General features: G+C 44.3%; 1 protein-coding gene across 1 annotated transcript in view; it reads left to right on the top strand.

The window, feature by feature from the left end:
* The first annotated feature begins 880 nt into the window (after positions 1–880).
* AMACR (alpha-methylacyl-CoA racemase) overlaps positions 881–13,355 on the top strand; it is a 28,534-nt gene continuing 16,059 nt past the window's right edge. The window contains exons 1-3 of the mRNA XM_045021240.1: positions 881–1,221; positions 8,037–8,180; positions 9,869–10,029. Coding sequence (XP_044877175.1) covers positions 972–1,221; positions 8,037–8,180; positions 9,869–10,029 — 555 coding nt within the window. The 5' untranslated portion in view covers positions 881–971. The remainder of the gene's footprint in view (positions 1,222–8,036; positions 8,181–9,868; positions 10,030–13,355) is intronic.

Raw genomic sequence — 13,355 nt, 5'->3', positions numbered from 1 at the left:
CTTATCTTTCTAAAAACTCCCATGGGTGAGGGAGCTCCATGTTCTCAATCCTGTAATGGGCCTGCCCTGGGTCATAGGACCGACCGCACAGTCGCTACAGACACAAAAGAATGAGAGTGGCTCAGATTTAAAAATGTTATTAAAGCTAATGTTAAATTATGTAATACACGGGTTTAGAAAAGAGTGTCTGTACATCTGGGTGTAGTGCTTAGATGATCCAAAAGTACAAAATCTGGTTTAAAGGTCATAAAATACATAAAATACTACATCATGGGGGGAACCACGGAAGCAGCTTCAATAGAAAGGGGCCCTGATCCCCAGAGCCCCGTATCTCCCATTGTGTACTGTCGCTCCCCTTTCTGCTGAGTGTCCCCATTTCCCCCATCCCCGAGCTGAGGGGCCCCATTCCCCCAATCCCTGTGCTGAGTGTCCCCATTCCCACCCCTACCCCCATCCCTGTGCCGAGTGTCCCCATTCCCACCCCTCCCCCTATCCCTGTGCCAAGTGTCCCCATTCCCCCCCCATCCCCCCCATCCCTGTGCTGAGTGTCCCCAATCCCTGTGCTGTGTCCCCATTCCCACCCCTACCCCCATTCCCTGTGCTGAGTGTCCCCATTCCCACCCCTCCCCCATGCCTGTGCTGAGTGTCCCTATTCCCCCCCATCCCCCCATCCCTGTGCTGAGTGTCCCCAATCCCTGTGCTGTGTCCCCATTCCCACCCCCCCATCCCTGTGCTGAGTGTCCCCAATCCCTGTGCTGTGTCCTCATCCCTGTGCTGAGTGTCTCCAATCCCTGTGCTGAGTGTCCCCGTCCCTCCCCCCGCTGAGGGCTCCCTGGCTGGGGGAGGGGCCCACGCGGGCACGGGACGAGGCCGTTCCCCGCCGGGTTTCTGGCCGGAGGGGGCCGGGCCGCGCCGCGGCGGCCGCTCGATGATTCGGCGCTCGGCAGGAGGCCGCGGGGCGAGGCGCCGCCATGGCCCTGAGCGGGGTGCGGGTGCTGGAGCTGGCGGGCCTGGCGCCCTCCCCGCTCTGCGGCATGATCCTGGCCGACTTCGGGGCGCAGGTGGTGCGGGTGGATCGCTGCCCCCGCGCGGCCATGAACACCGACGTGCAGGGCCGGGGCAAGCGCTCCCTGGCGCTCGACCTGAAGCGGGGCCCCGGGGCGGCGGCGCTGAGGAGGCTCTGCCTGCGGGCGGACGTGCTGGTGGAGCCCTTCCGCCACGGTGAGGGGCCGGCCCGGACCTGGGCCCGGGCGCCGCAGGGTCTGAGGGGAGGGCACCTGGGTGCAGGGTTTGGGGGGGGAGGGGTATGGGTGTCGCTGGTGGGAGGCTCCCTGGGTGCAGGGTTTGGGGGGGGAGGGGTATGGGTGCAGCTGGTGGGAGGCTCCCTGGGTGCAGGGTTTGAGGGGGGAGGGGTATGGGTGCCGCTGGTGGGAGGCTCCCTGGGTGCAGGGTTTGTGGGGAGGGGTTCAGGTGCTGCTGGGGGAGGGCACCTGGGTGCAGGGGTATGGGTGCCGCTGGTGGGAGGCTCCCTGGGTGCAGGGTTTGGGGGGGGAGGGGTATGGGTGCCGCTGGTGGGAGGCTCTCTGGGTGCAGGGTTTGGGGGGGGAGGGGTATGGGTGCCGCTGGTGGGAGGCTCCCTGGGTGCAGGGTTTGGGGGGGGAGGGGTATGGGTGTCGCTGGTGGGAGGCTCCCTGGGTGCAGGGTTTGGGGGGGGAGGGGTATGGGTGCCGCTGGTGGGAGGCTCCCTGTGTGCAGGGTTTGGGAGTGGGAGGGGTATGGGTGCCGCTGGTGGGAGGCTCCCTGGGTGCAGGGTTTGGGAGTGGGAGGGGTATGGGTGCCGCTGGTGGGAGGCTCCCTGGGTGCAGGGTTTGTGGGGAGGGGTTCAGGTGCTGCTGGGGGAGGGCACCTGGGTGCAGGGGTGGGGGAAGGGGTATGGGTGCCACTAATGGGAAGATCCGTGGGGGCAGGGTTTGGGGGGGGAGGGGTATGGGTGCCGCTGGTGGGAGGCTCCCTGTGTGCAGGGTTTGGGAGTGGGAGGGGTATGGGTGCCGGGTTTGTGGGGAGGGGTTCAGGTGCTGCTGGGGGAGGGCACCTGGGTGCGGGGTGGGGGAAGGGGTATGGGTGCCACTAATGGGAGGATCCCTGGGGGCAGGGTTTGGGGGGAGGGGTTCGGGTGCTGCTGGGGGAGGGCACCTGGGTGCAGGGCTTGAGGGGGGGAAGGCTGTGGGTGCCACGGGTGGGAGGATCCCTGGGTGCAAGGCTTGGGGGAGGGAGAGGGTATGGGTGCCACTAATGGGAGGATCCCTGGGGACAGGGTTTGGGGGGAGGAGTACGGGTGCCGCTGGTGGGAGGGATACTGCTGACTGGATTGTAGTAGGATGCAAAGCTTGGGTGTGTCCGGTGGATCAGAGATGTGGGTGATGTGCCAGGGAAGAGATTCTGGGGGTGCTCTGCTGGGGAGAAGAGGCAGAATGGGGCCTTGGTGCCGGGGTAAAGTTGAGGAATGTGCTGCTATAGAGGGGGAAAGACAGGTGAATAGAGGGCAGTAGTCAGATAGTGTTGCCCCACTTGGGAGATCAGATCTGCTGTCAGGGAATGACAGCTCTCACTTGGCTGGATGCAAAATAGTGTGATTGGTGCAAATGCCATGGGGCAAACCCAGATTTATGGGACACAGCAACCCACAGAAGAGAGCTTAAGGTTAAAGTATCCTATCCAAACAATGGCCCATTAAGCCTCAAACAACAATTGTCCAGGAGCCTGTGGATGACCCCAATGGATGTATTGTCGCATGCTTCGGCCTTGACCCTGCAAAGACATGCTTACACTTTTCAATGGCTTAAACACTTGTACTCCCAGTGTGTACAGTTTATCAAGCGTGTAAGGCTTTGTATGTCTGGGGCATTCGTTTTTAATATGGAGGTGCTATTCCTGTGGAGACAACTGGTCCAGCATGCTCTCTGTTCTTTCCTAAGCCCTTGATCCACAAATATGGCAAGTTTTAGCAGGAGTCTCAGCTTCAAGTTGCATATCACATGCTGACACCTATTGTTCCCTTAGGGCTGCAACTCTGTATTAAAGATTAAGGATTCACTGAAGTATTCATGTGTTGTGTTCTGGCCATACCAGATTTAGGACTAAAGGATCACTATATCATTTTAAACATCAATTATTGTAAATAAGCACATTTATCTGTGTTAGTGATAACACTTGTGAGCATTAAAACTGGGAACTTCATAATTCTGGTGTGCTTTTTCTCTATGTATTCCTGGGTTTTGATGTGTTGTGTGTGTTTTTCCCCCCTCATAGACTGTACAATGGAAATCAATAAATCCAATTTCATTTTAATTTGCAGTTTCACATTTTCTGTGTTGAAATATTTGTGTTTCCGTGGGATTGTTTGGTTAAAAGTGACACATTCTATTGGAATCTTACAGTTAATTTAATGGAAATTTCTATTGCTCTTTGGTTTTGTAAAAACTTTGTTACAAAATTTAAATATGGGTGCAAGTATGAGTTGAGACTAGTGTCTCATTAAGGGTAAAATTCCATCTTCCTTGTAATTCTGTAGCTAGATAATGCATCCCATATACAGCTCTACCCCGATATAACGCGACCCGATATAACACGAATTCGGATATAACACGGTAAAGCAGTGCTCTGGCGGGGGGGCTGCACACTCCGGTGGATCAAAGCAAGTTCGATATAACGCGGTTTCACCTATAATGTGGTAAGATTTTTTTGGCTCCCAAGGACAGCGTTATATCGAGGTAGAGGTGTATTATTAAATACATATATACATACCAGCAAATCTCTCTGCTTCTCTGCCTAGCCATTATCAATTGACACTTTCCTGTCAGTGTCATGCTAGAATTGTGTCTTCAAGGAGGTGAAGGATGATAGGGTTGTGATTTTATAGATTACAAGGAATTTGGGAAATTTCCATTCATAAAATGTGATGTGGAAGAAGGTATGAAAGCAATTTTAAGAATTAAGAACCCAGTATTTCTCCTTTCCCCTCCATATCAGATCATGTTGCTCTGCAGTGTCAGCACTTTTTATCAGACATAGTTCTGACCAAAGTTTAGCTGTAATTTGCTAAACACAGATAAAAGTCCATTTTACAAATTATACACAGCTTGAACATTTCACCTGGAAAAAACAAACACACAAAAACAAGACACTTTTTTGGGGGAGAGGGGGGCGCTAAAAGGAGGGAAAATTTTCAAAATGTGAATATACACAGTTTTTCCTCCCTGTACATTAAAACTGACCAAACCAACATTTATTTAATTTTGCAAAAGTTTTTTGAGCTTGAACCTACAGAAGAAACTTTTTTTTGTACAGTTTCTGCAAATCATTTGCTAAGTGTATAATTGCCCCAGTTTGCTCTTGATTTATGATAGATAAAAAGTAATAGTAGTAGATGGCTAGGCTAGCGTAAGGATAAAATGGAGTGTCTTATGCCAGAACTGAAGGAAAGAGGGGAATTGGGCAGGTAAGCAAGGAAAATGTCATTGAGCTATATTCTGATAAGAGACTGAAGCAGTCCTGAGAAAGTTGTCCAGAGGTTCAGCCTTGTAAAGATTGGGGAGTATATTAGCAAGAAGTTTGCCTCTTTCTTTTTACTATGGTGTGTGACCTCCTGGAAGCTGTTTCTTTGATTCAGCTATGTTAAGAACATAAGAACGGCCATACTGGGTCAGACCAAAGGTCCATCCAGCCCAGTATCCTGTCTACCGACAGTGGCCAATGCCAGGTGCCCCAGAGGGAGTGAACCTAACAGGTAATGATCAAGTGATCTCTCTCCTGCCATCCATCTCCACCCTCTGACAAACAGAGGCTAGGGACACCATTCCTTATCCATCTTGGCTAATAGCCATTAATGGACTTAACCTCCATGCATTTATCTAGTTCTCTTTTAAACCCTGTTATAGTCCTAGCCTTCACAACCTCCTCAGGCAAGGAGTTCCACAGGTTGACTGTGTGCTGTGTGAAGAAGAACTTCCTTTTATTTGTTTTAAACCTGCTCCCCATTAATTTCATTTGGTGGCCTCTAGTTCTTATATTATGAGAACAAGTAAATAACTTTTCCTTATTCACTTTCTCCACACCACTCATGATTTTATATACCTCTATCTTTAGTTGCCCTTTTCTGAACTTTTTCTAATGCCAATATATCTTTTTTGAGATGAGGAGACCGCATCTGTATGCAGTATTCAAGATGTGGGCGTACCATGGATTTATATAAGGGCAAAAAGATATTCTCTATCCCTTTTTTAATGATTCCTAACATCCTGTTTGCTTTTTTGACTGCCGCTGCACACTGCGTGGACGTCTTCAGAGAACTATCCATGATGACTCCAAGGTCTCTTTCCTGATTAGTTGTAGCTAAATTAGCCCCCATCATATTGTTTGTATAGTTGGAGTTATTTTTTACAATGTGCATTACTTTACATTTATCCGCATTAAATTTCATTTGCCATTTTGTTGCCCAATCACTTAGTTTTGTGAGATCTTTTTGAAGTTCTTCATAGTCTGCTTTGGTCTTAACTATCTTGAGTAGTTTAGTATCATCTGCAAACTTTGTCACCTCACTGTTTACCCCTTTCTCCAGATCATTTATGAATAAGTTGAAGAGGATTGGTCCTAGGACTGACCCTTGGGGAACACACTAGTTACCCCTCTCCATTCTGAAAATTTACCTTTTATTCCTACCCTTTGTTCCCTGTCTTTTAACCAGTTCTCAATCCATGAAAGGATCTTCCCTCTTATCCCATGACAACTTATTTTACATACGAGCCTTTGGTGAGAGACCTTGTCAAAGGCTTTCTGGAAATCTACTGTATATACTCGATCATAAGCTGGTTCGTTTATAAGCCAACCCCCACAAGATGGATAAGCCAACCTGTAATTCAGGGGTCAGCAAACTTTGGCTCCCGGGCCATCAGGATAAGCCGCTGGCGAGCCGAGATGGTTTATTTACCTCGCATCCGCAGGAATGGAGGTAAACCTAAGTAAACAACGCGTCCTGGTGCGCCAGCTGCTTACCCTGATGGGCCGGGACAGCAACTGGTGGGGAAAGTTTTTTGGGGGAGAAGCTGGGGGTCAGGGGAGTAACCCTTGTGACCACCCCTCACTTGACCCCAGCCCTTGCCCAGGGCCCCCCACACTCTCCCCATCCCATCCCTTCCCACCTTATCGGGGGAGGGCCAGAGCAGGATGTCTCTGGCATGGTTGGAGCTGCTCCGGCAGGCTGAGCAGCATCGCTGCAGCCTGCTCTGGCGGGCCAGACTGGGCGGCGCGGCCACAGCATGTTCCAGTGGGCTGGGCCTGGTGGCATGGCCGCAGCCTGCTCCGGCGGGCCGGGTGGCTCGGCCACAGCCTGCTCTGGGGGGCGGGGCCGAGCGGCACGGCTGCCGCTGCTTCGGAGGCTGGGGGGAGAGCAGCGTGGCCAGAAGTGGAGAGACTCTGGCCCCGCCTCTTCCCTTCTGGCTTTGCTGGATGTGCTGCCTCTCCTTGCTCCCTCTGTTGGGGGGAGGGGCTGTGTCCCACCTCTCCCCCTCTATACCCGTTCATAAGCCGACCCCCTTCTCTGGCGCTTCCCTTTTTTACTAAAAAAAATTCGGCTTATGAACAAGTATATACGGTAAGTACACTATGTCCACTGGATCCCCCTTGTCCACATGTTTGTTGACCCCTTCAAAGAACTCTAATAGATTAGTAAGACATGATTTCCCTTTACAGAAACCATGTTGACTTTTGCCCAACAAGTTATGTTCTTCTATGTGTCTGACAATTTTATTCTTTACTATTATTTCAACTAATTTGCCTGGTACTGATGTTAGACTTACTGGTCTGTAATTGCCGGGATCACCTCTAGAGCCCTTTTTAAATATTGGCATTACTTTAGCTATCTTCCAGTCATTGGGTACAGAAGTCGATTTAAAGGACAGGTTACAAACCATAGTTAATAGTGCCACAATTTCATATTTGAATTCTTTCAGGACTCTTGGGTGAATGCCATCTGGTCCCCGTGACTTGTTACTGTTAAGTTTATCATTTAATTCCAAAACCTCCTCTAGTGATACTTCAATCTGACAATTCCTCAGATTTGTCACCTATAAATGACCGCTCAGGTTTGGGAATCTCCCTAACATCCTCAGCCATGAAGACTGAAGCAAAGAATTCATTTAGTTTCTCCGCAATGACTTTATTGTCTTCAAGTGCTCCTTTTGTATCTCAATCGTCCAGGGGCCCTACTGGTTGTTTAGCAGGCTTCCTGCTTCTGATGTACTTAAACATTTTGTTATTGCCTTTTGAGTTTTTGGCTAGCTGTTCTTCAAACTCCTTTTTGGCATTTCTTATTACATTTTTACACTTAATTTGGCAATGTTTATGCTCCTTTCTATTTACCTCACTAGGATTTGACTTTCACTTTTTAAAATATGCCTTTTTATCTCTCACTGCTTCTTTTACATGGTTGTTAAGCCATGGTGGCTCTTTTTTAGTTCTTTTACTGTGTTTTTTAATTTGGGGTATACATTTAAGTTGGGCCTCTATTATGGTGTCTTTGAAAAGTGTGCATGCAGCTTGCAGGGATTTCTCTCTAGTCACTGTACCTTTTAATTTCTGTTTAACTAACCCCCTCATTTTTGCATAGTTCCCCTTAATGAAATTAAATGCCACAGTATGTTCAGTGGTCCACAGCTGAGGAAATTGGTCAGAATGGTCCTGAGGAGTCTGAAATTGGGGAGAAACAAAGTGCATTTAAACTACTTTCACACTACGTTTATATTTGGTGCATTCAACATATAAAATAAATTTAGTACAATTTGTAAAATATTGGCAGTTCATGTTTTAATATGGCTATTGTACTTGAGGCTTCTTTTAACTTAATTAGCATGTTAGCTGTAATTCAAGTTCATAATGACTAATACATTTTACAGCTTTTTATGCCAAATCAAGTTTGTTTTGAATCTAGATCAAAAGCAAAAGTTTGGACTGGGATTAAACATTTTATTTTACTGTTAAAGGTGTCATGGAAAAACTTGGTCTTGGTCCAAAGGTCCTTCTACAGGAAAATCCAAAACTTATCTATGCTAGACTTACTGGATTTGGCCAGTCAGGAAGATATGCAAAGTCTGCAGGTCATGACATCAATTATTTGGCTTTGTCAGGTAAGCTGTAAAAATTCCTATTAGATTAACTTTATTTTTGCTTTAATTAAGAATTGTATTAGCAGGTATTTTGTGTACATGGCTTAAATTACCCAAGTGTTGTTTTCTTCAGGTAAAAGAGTATAAAAGAAGAAAAAACTAGATAAAGTTTTTTCTTTTTTTAAAAGATAAATATAATTTCCATGATAGTCTTTAGTTTTATTTTTTCATTTTGGGCCTGATCCCCCAATCTTTACTGACCTGGGCAAGCCTTGCACGGTTAGTCCCATGAAACTACAAATCAATAGGTTTACGTGTGTGAGACTGGATTAGGTGAAGTAAGTGAAAGCTGCAGGATCCAGGCCCTTTGTGAGCTCTCTCTTGCCGGAGTGCTGTACATATCCTTATGTTGAATGCCAGCCCAGAGGAAAGTAGCTAACAAAGTGATGTTATTGACTTCAGTATTGCTGGACCGTGGAACAAAGTCCACGCTGCCTGCTAAAATAATTTTCTTCTTCCTAAATTCAGTTTAATAAGTACCATTTTGTGTGGTTCTTGGCAGCTGTTACTGTAACTTGGACAGCCTATTGCAAGAAGAAAACCTCAGCTAGGAACACCTGTATTTTTACACACTTCTTTTTTTTGGGGGGGGGGGAGGGGCGTGTCATTTGAATTAGAAAATGTAAACTATCCTTTTGCACCAATTAACTCTTTTTTTCAACAAATCAAGTTTTATCAGAGTTTGTTGGCAAAAATATCAGACAAGTATATGGAATGTTTACAGATCTAGCAGTACGCTTCTTATGGGACCCTGAGTTAGTATTTCTTAAACTGCTTTTGCCAGAACATCCCAAAGTAAATGATAATCCTAGTTTTTGGCAAACTGTCTATTTTCTAAAATAAAACCAATCTACCTGAAATCTCAGAGGCATGCCAGATAGATTATTTCTGCCAAGTTTAAGGCAAATTAGACAAGATGTTTGGGAATGTGACTGCTCAGAAAATGAGGTGATCTCATGTTTTGGAAATTTTCCTTATGGTTTTTGGTTTGCTGTAGCCCCAAAATGACTTGTCCTGGAAAGTCCAAATTAGATTTAATATGTTCACCTACTGGTGCTTATGACACCAATTCGACTGTTGAATGGCAGATTTTAGTTATTGAAAAGCTTTCTGTGTGCATCCTAAGCTTGGTGGAGTTCTTAACACCATGTGTCAGCTTGTGTGCACTTTAGAAAACATACATTGGTGTGTGAGTTAACTAAACAGTACATCAGTGCCAGGCAGTGTTTTAGGATGCATTGAATTTGTATGCTGCTTAGGAGGAATGTGGCTCTGCTGCAGGGCTGATAAACTCTATGTTGCCCCATTGGCAGGAGGAGGGGAAAGAGAGTGGTTATGGGGGAAACTAGAGAGCAAAATGAAGGTAAGGGGGCTATTTAGCGGAGCAAAGAGGGCTAGCAATCTAGAAGCCCCCACCCAAATAAAAACAATGGCCAGATCCTTCAGCCCTTTTTTGTCACTCCTGCAGTGTAAAGGGGCCATAATGTTGTCTTAAACCGCTAGTTGAGGATTCTCTTGGCATGTAGGGGATTCTGTAGTTACCTTGGTTAAGGTATATAAATTGAAGAAACTTAAGTTTTCATTTTTCTAACATTAATGTTCATACACTTTATGATTAAATTTCTGTGGTTTTTTGCACTGTTTTTCAGGTGTGCTGTCGAAACTTGGTAGAAAAGATGAAAATCCTTATGCACCAGTAAATCTTCTGGCTGATTTTGCTGGTGGAGGTGTCATGTGTGCAATGGGTATAATTATGGCCCTCTATGAACGTACAAAATCTGGCAAAGGGCAGGTTATTGATGCAAGTATGGTAAGTTTTTGAAATTTGTTTATTTTTAGTTTTTTTGTTTTTAAACTCTAAGGCTGCAAAAGGGAAAAAGGATGAAGTTGTTGGTAAGGCATAGCACTGGGAGCTAGGGAAAGGAAAAGTTAAGCCACCTAATGGGACAGCTTTACTCCTTCACCCACAGGCAAATATCTTATCACACCTAGTCACTGCCCTAACTCCTTTACACCACAAAAAATGGACCACAACCTTACCTCTGCCCCCTGTGAATGCCAGTGTCTGACACACTCTTTAACAAACTACCTCCTCTCAATGCGATTATTTGAAGATGTATGATGTGGTAGTTCCATGTGTTGGAAGGTGATATACAATGAGAAGATTTTATGCCTCACATGCACCCAAAATGATGCATAATGGCAAAAAATGACCCTTAATCTTTAAAATTACTTTTTAAAAAGTCTGCTTGTTGCACCAAATCTATCAAAGTTTTATCTGTCTGCCAATTTTTGTTTAGATAGACAATTTCTTTTGAAAATATATCAGTTAACAAAAACAAAAAATAAGTCAGACTGCCATGGATGAATTTCAACAACAGATCAGTTTCAAACACTATTTTAAAAAAAATTTATGAGAAGAAATCAAACAAAATCTACATAGAAAATTCAGAGGACTTAAAAATGAACACTGAAATTTCTCACTGAAAGGAGAGAAAAAATAAAAAATGTATGTCCCACTTTAAACCCCTTACAGAAGATAACCTTAGCCATGGAGCCACAATTGGTCCCTTCATAATAGCGTTTTCAAATTAATTTTTTCCTTTTTTAAAAAGGAACACAGTACAATTTAGGTTTAATACTTGACCTTTCTTAAAAATATTGTAAAACAATGGGTAGTGTCATTTGCACATTTCATTATGTTCCATTCACTTGAACAGACATTACATAGGAAAGTGCTGATGGAACACATACATCATCATCAGCAGCAGCAAAGACAGTTAAATAATAAGCTGAGACAGATGAGTCTGATTCCACTTCCAACTCTGACTCATGGAAAGAGATTTTTCTTTTTTTAAACCTATCTAATACAACGACCTATCAATATTTGAACTGTCACTTCATTTTAACCTACTTTTGTTTAATGGGCACATTACTTATGTTATTATACAGACATTTGCATCACATTCAGAACTCTTTCAAGTGGTGGGATTTTCTTAAGGAGGAAAAGAGGAAATAGTTTTTTAACCTCCTCCCATGTCCTCACAATGACTTTTCATAGCGTTTCAGTCTTTCATAGATTAGTTTGCCTTTGTCATGTCTATGCCAAAAGGAAGTCTTGTTCTCAGCTTCCTGCCAAGCGGCCTTTTTCAAAAGTCATTTAACAATTTTCACACTGTTCTCTACAAAACCGTTGGATTGAGAATACCTGGGATTTGAAGTTATGTACTTAAACCCATACCCTCAAGCAAATGTTTTAAATTCATGTCCATCAAAGTGCTGACCATTATCAGGGATTCCATGCCTGGACAATATGGATTTTACGCACATTAAAATATATTCTGATGTACTAGTTTCTAATATAACAATCTCTAGTTAATGAGAATAATAATCCAAAATCAAAACATAGTCTTTAGCTACATATGTAAATAAATCCACACTAACTTTAGACCATGCCCTTAACTGTTCCTTGTTTATCAACATAGGTTCTTTTCTCTGTTTAGGTTGGTATTTTAGACATGTTTAATACATTTTTATTTTTTTTATTCATTTACAAATGAATATCTCATTATAGCCAATAAAGTATCTCTCTGGCTCTGCATTTACATTTCTCCATGCCCATCTGTCCTTCATGTATTCTTGTGAGCTTGTTAGCTTTTTATATCTTGGGCACTACTATTCTGTTTCCTGTAAACAATATGCTATCAGTAACAGACAGTTCTGCTTTGAACTGTAAGTATGGACTTGGTATGTAATGTCCTGGCCATCCTGTGGAAATAGCTTTAATTACCTCTGTAAAGACTCATCATTAGCTGTAGCCTCAGCAAATTCATTCCAGTTTCTGAGACAAGAAAATCCTTTTTTTTAATCAGGTTGACATGCACTATGCCTGACTCCACCTCTCTTTCTACTATAGTTTTATCAAATGTTCTGGACAATGTGTCCACTACCACCAACTTTTTTCCTGGTGTATATACAGTTGTTAAATCATACAATTGGAGCTGGAAAAACAGTCGTCATACTTTTGGAGAAATGTCAACTAACCCCTTCTTTGCAATTGATATCGGAGGCTTATTGTCTGTTTCTGCAGCAATTGGTCTTCCATAAATGAACACATGGAATATTTTACAACCGTGCATTAGGGCTAAAGTTTCTTTTCTGTTTGGGCATAGTGGCATTCTTCTTCTGTAAGAGCCCTGGATGCATTTACTACTGGTCTTCAATGCTAGTCATATTTTTGTAGTCATGTTGCCCCATGCCTTCTTTGGAGGCATCAGTGGACAAGCTGGTCAGTCTCCTGTGGTCACAATACAGTGGAGTCGCATCATAGGTGCATTTAACTTATGCAATTTTAACTATATGTGCTCAGCAAAAGAAAACAAAAAAAAGAGAAAAATAACAATTTAAATACTGTACCTATAGTGCGGATGATTCCGCCCGCCATTCCACTCAGTGAGCGTTTGACTATATGCGATTTTCGCCTTATGCACTGACTTCAGAATCTAACCCCCCGCATAAGATGCGACTCCCCTGTACCTTAGCACAGGGGATTTCTGAATCAGTTGTTTCAGCTTGCCAAACGTTTTGTCCAGTTTAGCGTCCCTTGTCCATTGACTATTCTTTTGCGTGAGTGCATGGAGGTTGCTGGTTTGTGCAGCCAAATTAGGTGTAAATTTACCAACAAAATTAACAATTCCTATGAATCCCTGTACTTTCTTCTTCTTTTCTGGGTGTGGCATATTTGTTATAGCTTGTGTTCTGCTAGGATCAATAAAGTTAACTTTTCTCCTAAATAGGTTATTTCTTTGAGCCTGAATTTACATTTTTATTTGCTTAGCTTCAGACCTATTGCTCTACCCTGTCCATTGTTTTCTCTAACCTGTAATTATGTTCCTCTGTTGTGTTGCCCCAGAGGAAAATGTCATCTATTTGCCTTTTGTGCCTTCAGTTTCCTCAAATATTTGCTGCACAGTTCTATGAAGGATGTCTGGAGCAGATTTTAGACAAAACAGGAATCTGCGAAAGCAATATCTTCCATATGGTGTAATAAAAGTACATAATTTGGAGCTCTCCTCATCTAAGGGAATCTGCCAGGATTATGCATCTAATATAATAAAATACTTTGTACCAGCCATG

Source organism: Mauremys mutica, chromosome 6 (genome assembly GCF_020497125.1).
Source record: "Mauremys mutica isolate MM-2020 ecotype Southern chromosome 6, ASM2049712v1, whole genome shotgun sequence".
In the NCBI taxonomy this organism is placed as follows: Eukaryota; Metazoa; Chordata; order Testudines; family Geoemydidae; genus Mauremys; species Mauremys mutica.
Note: the sequence above shows the minus strand (reverse complement) of the source record. Positions and strands in the feature narration are given on the sequence as shown.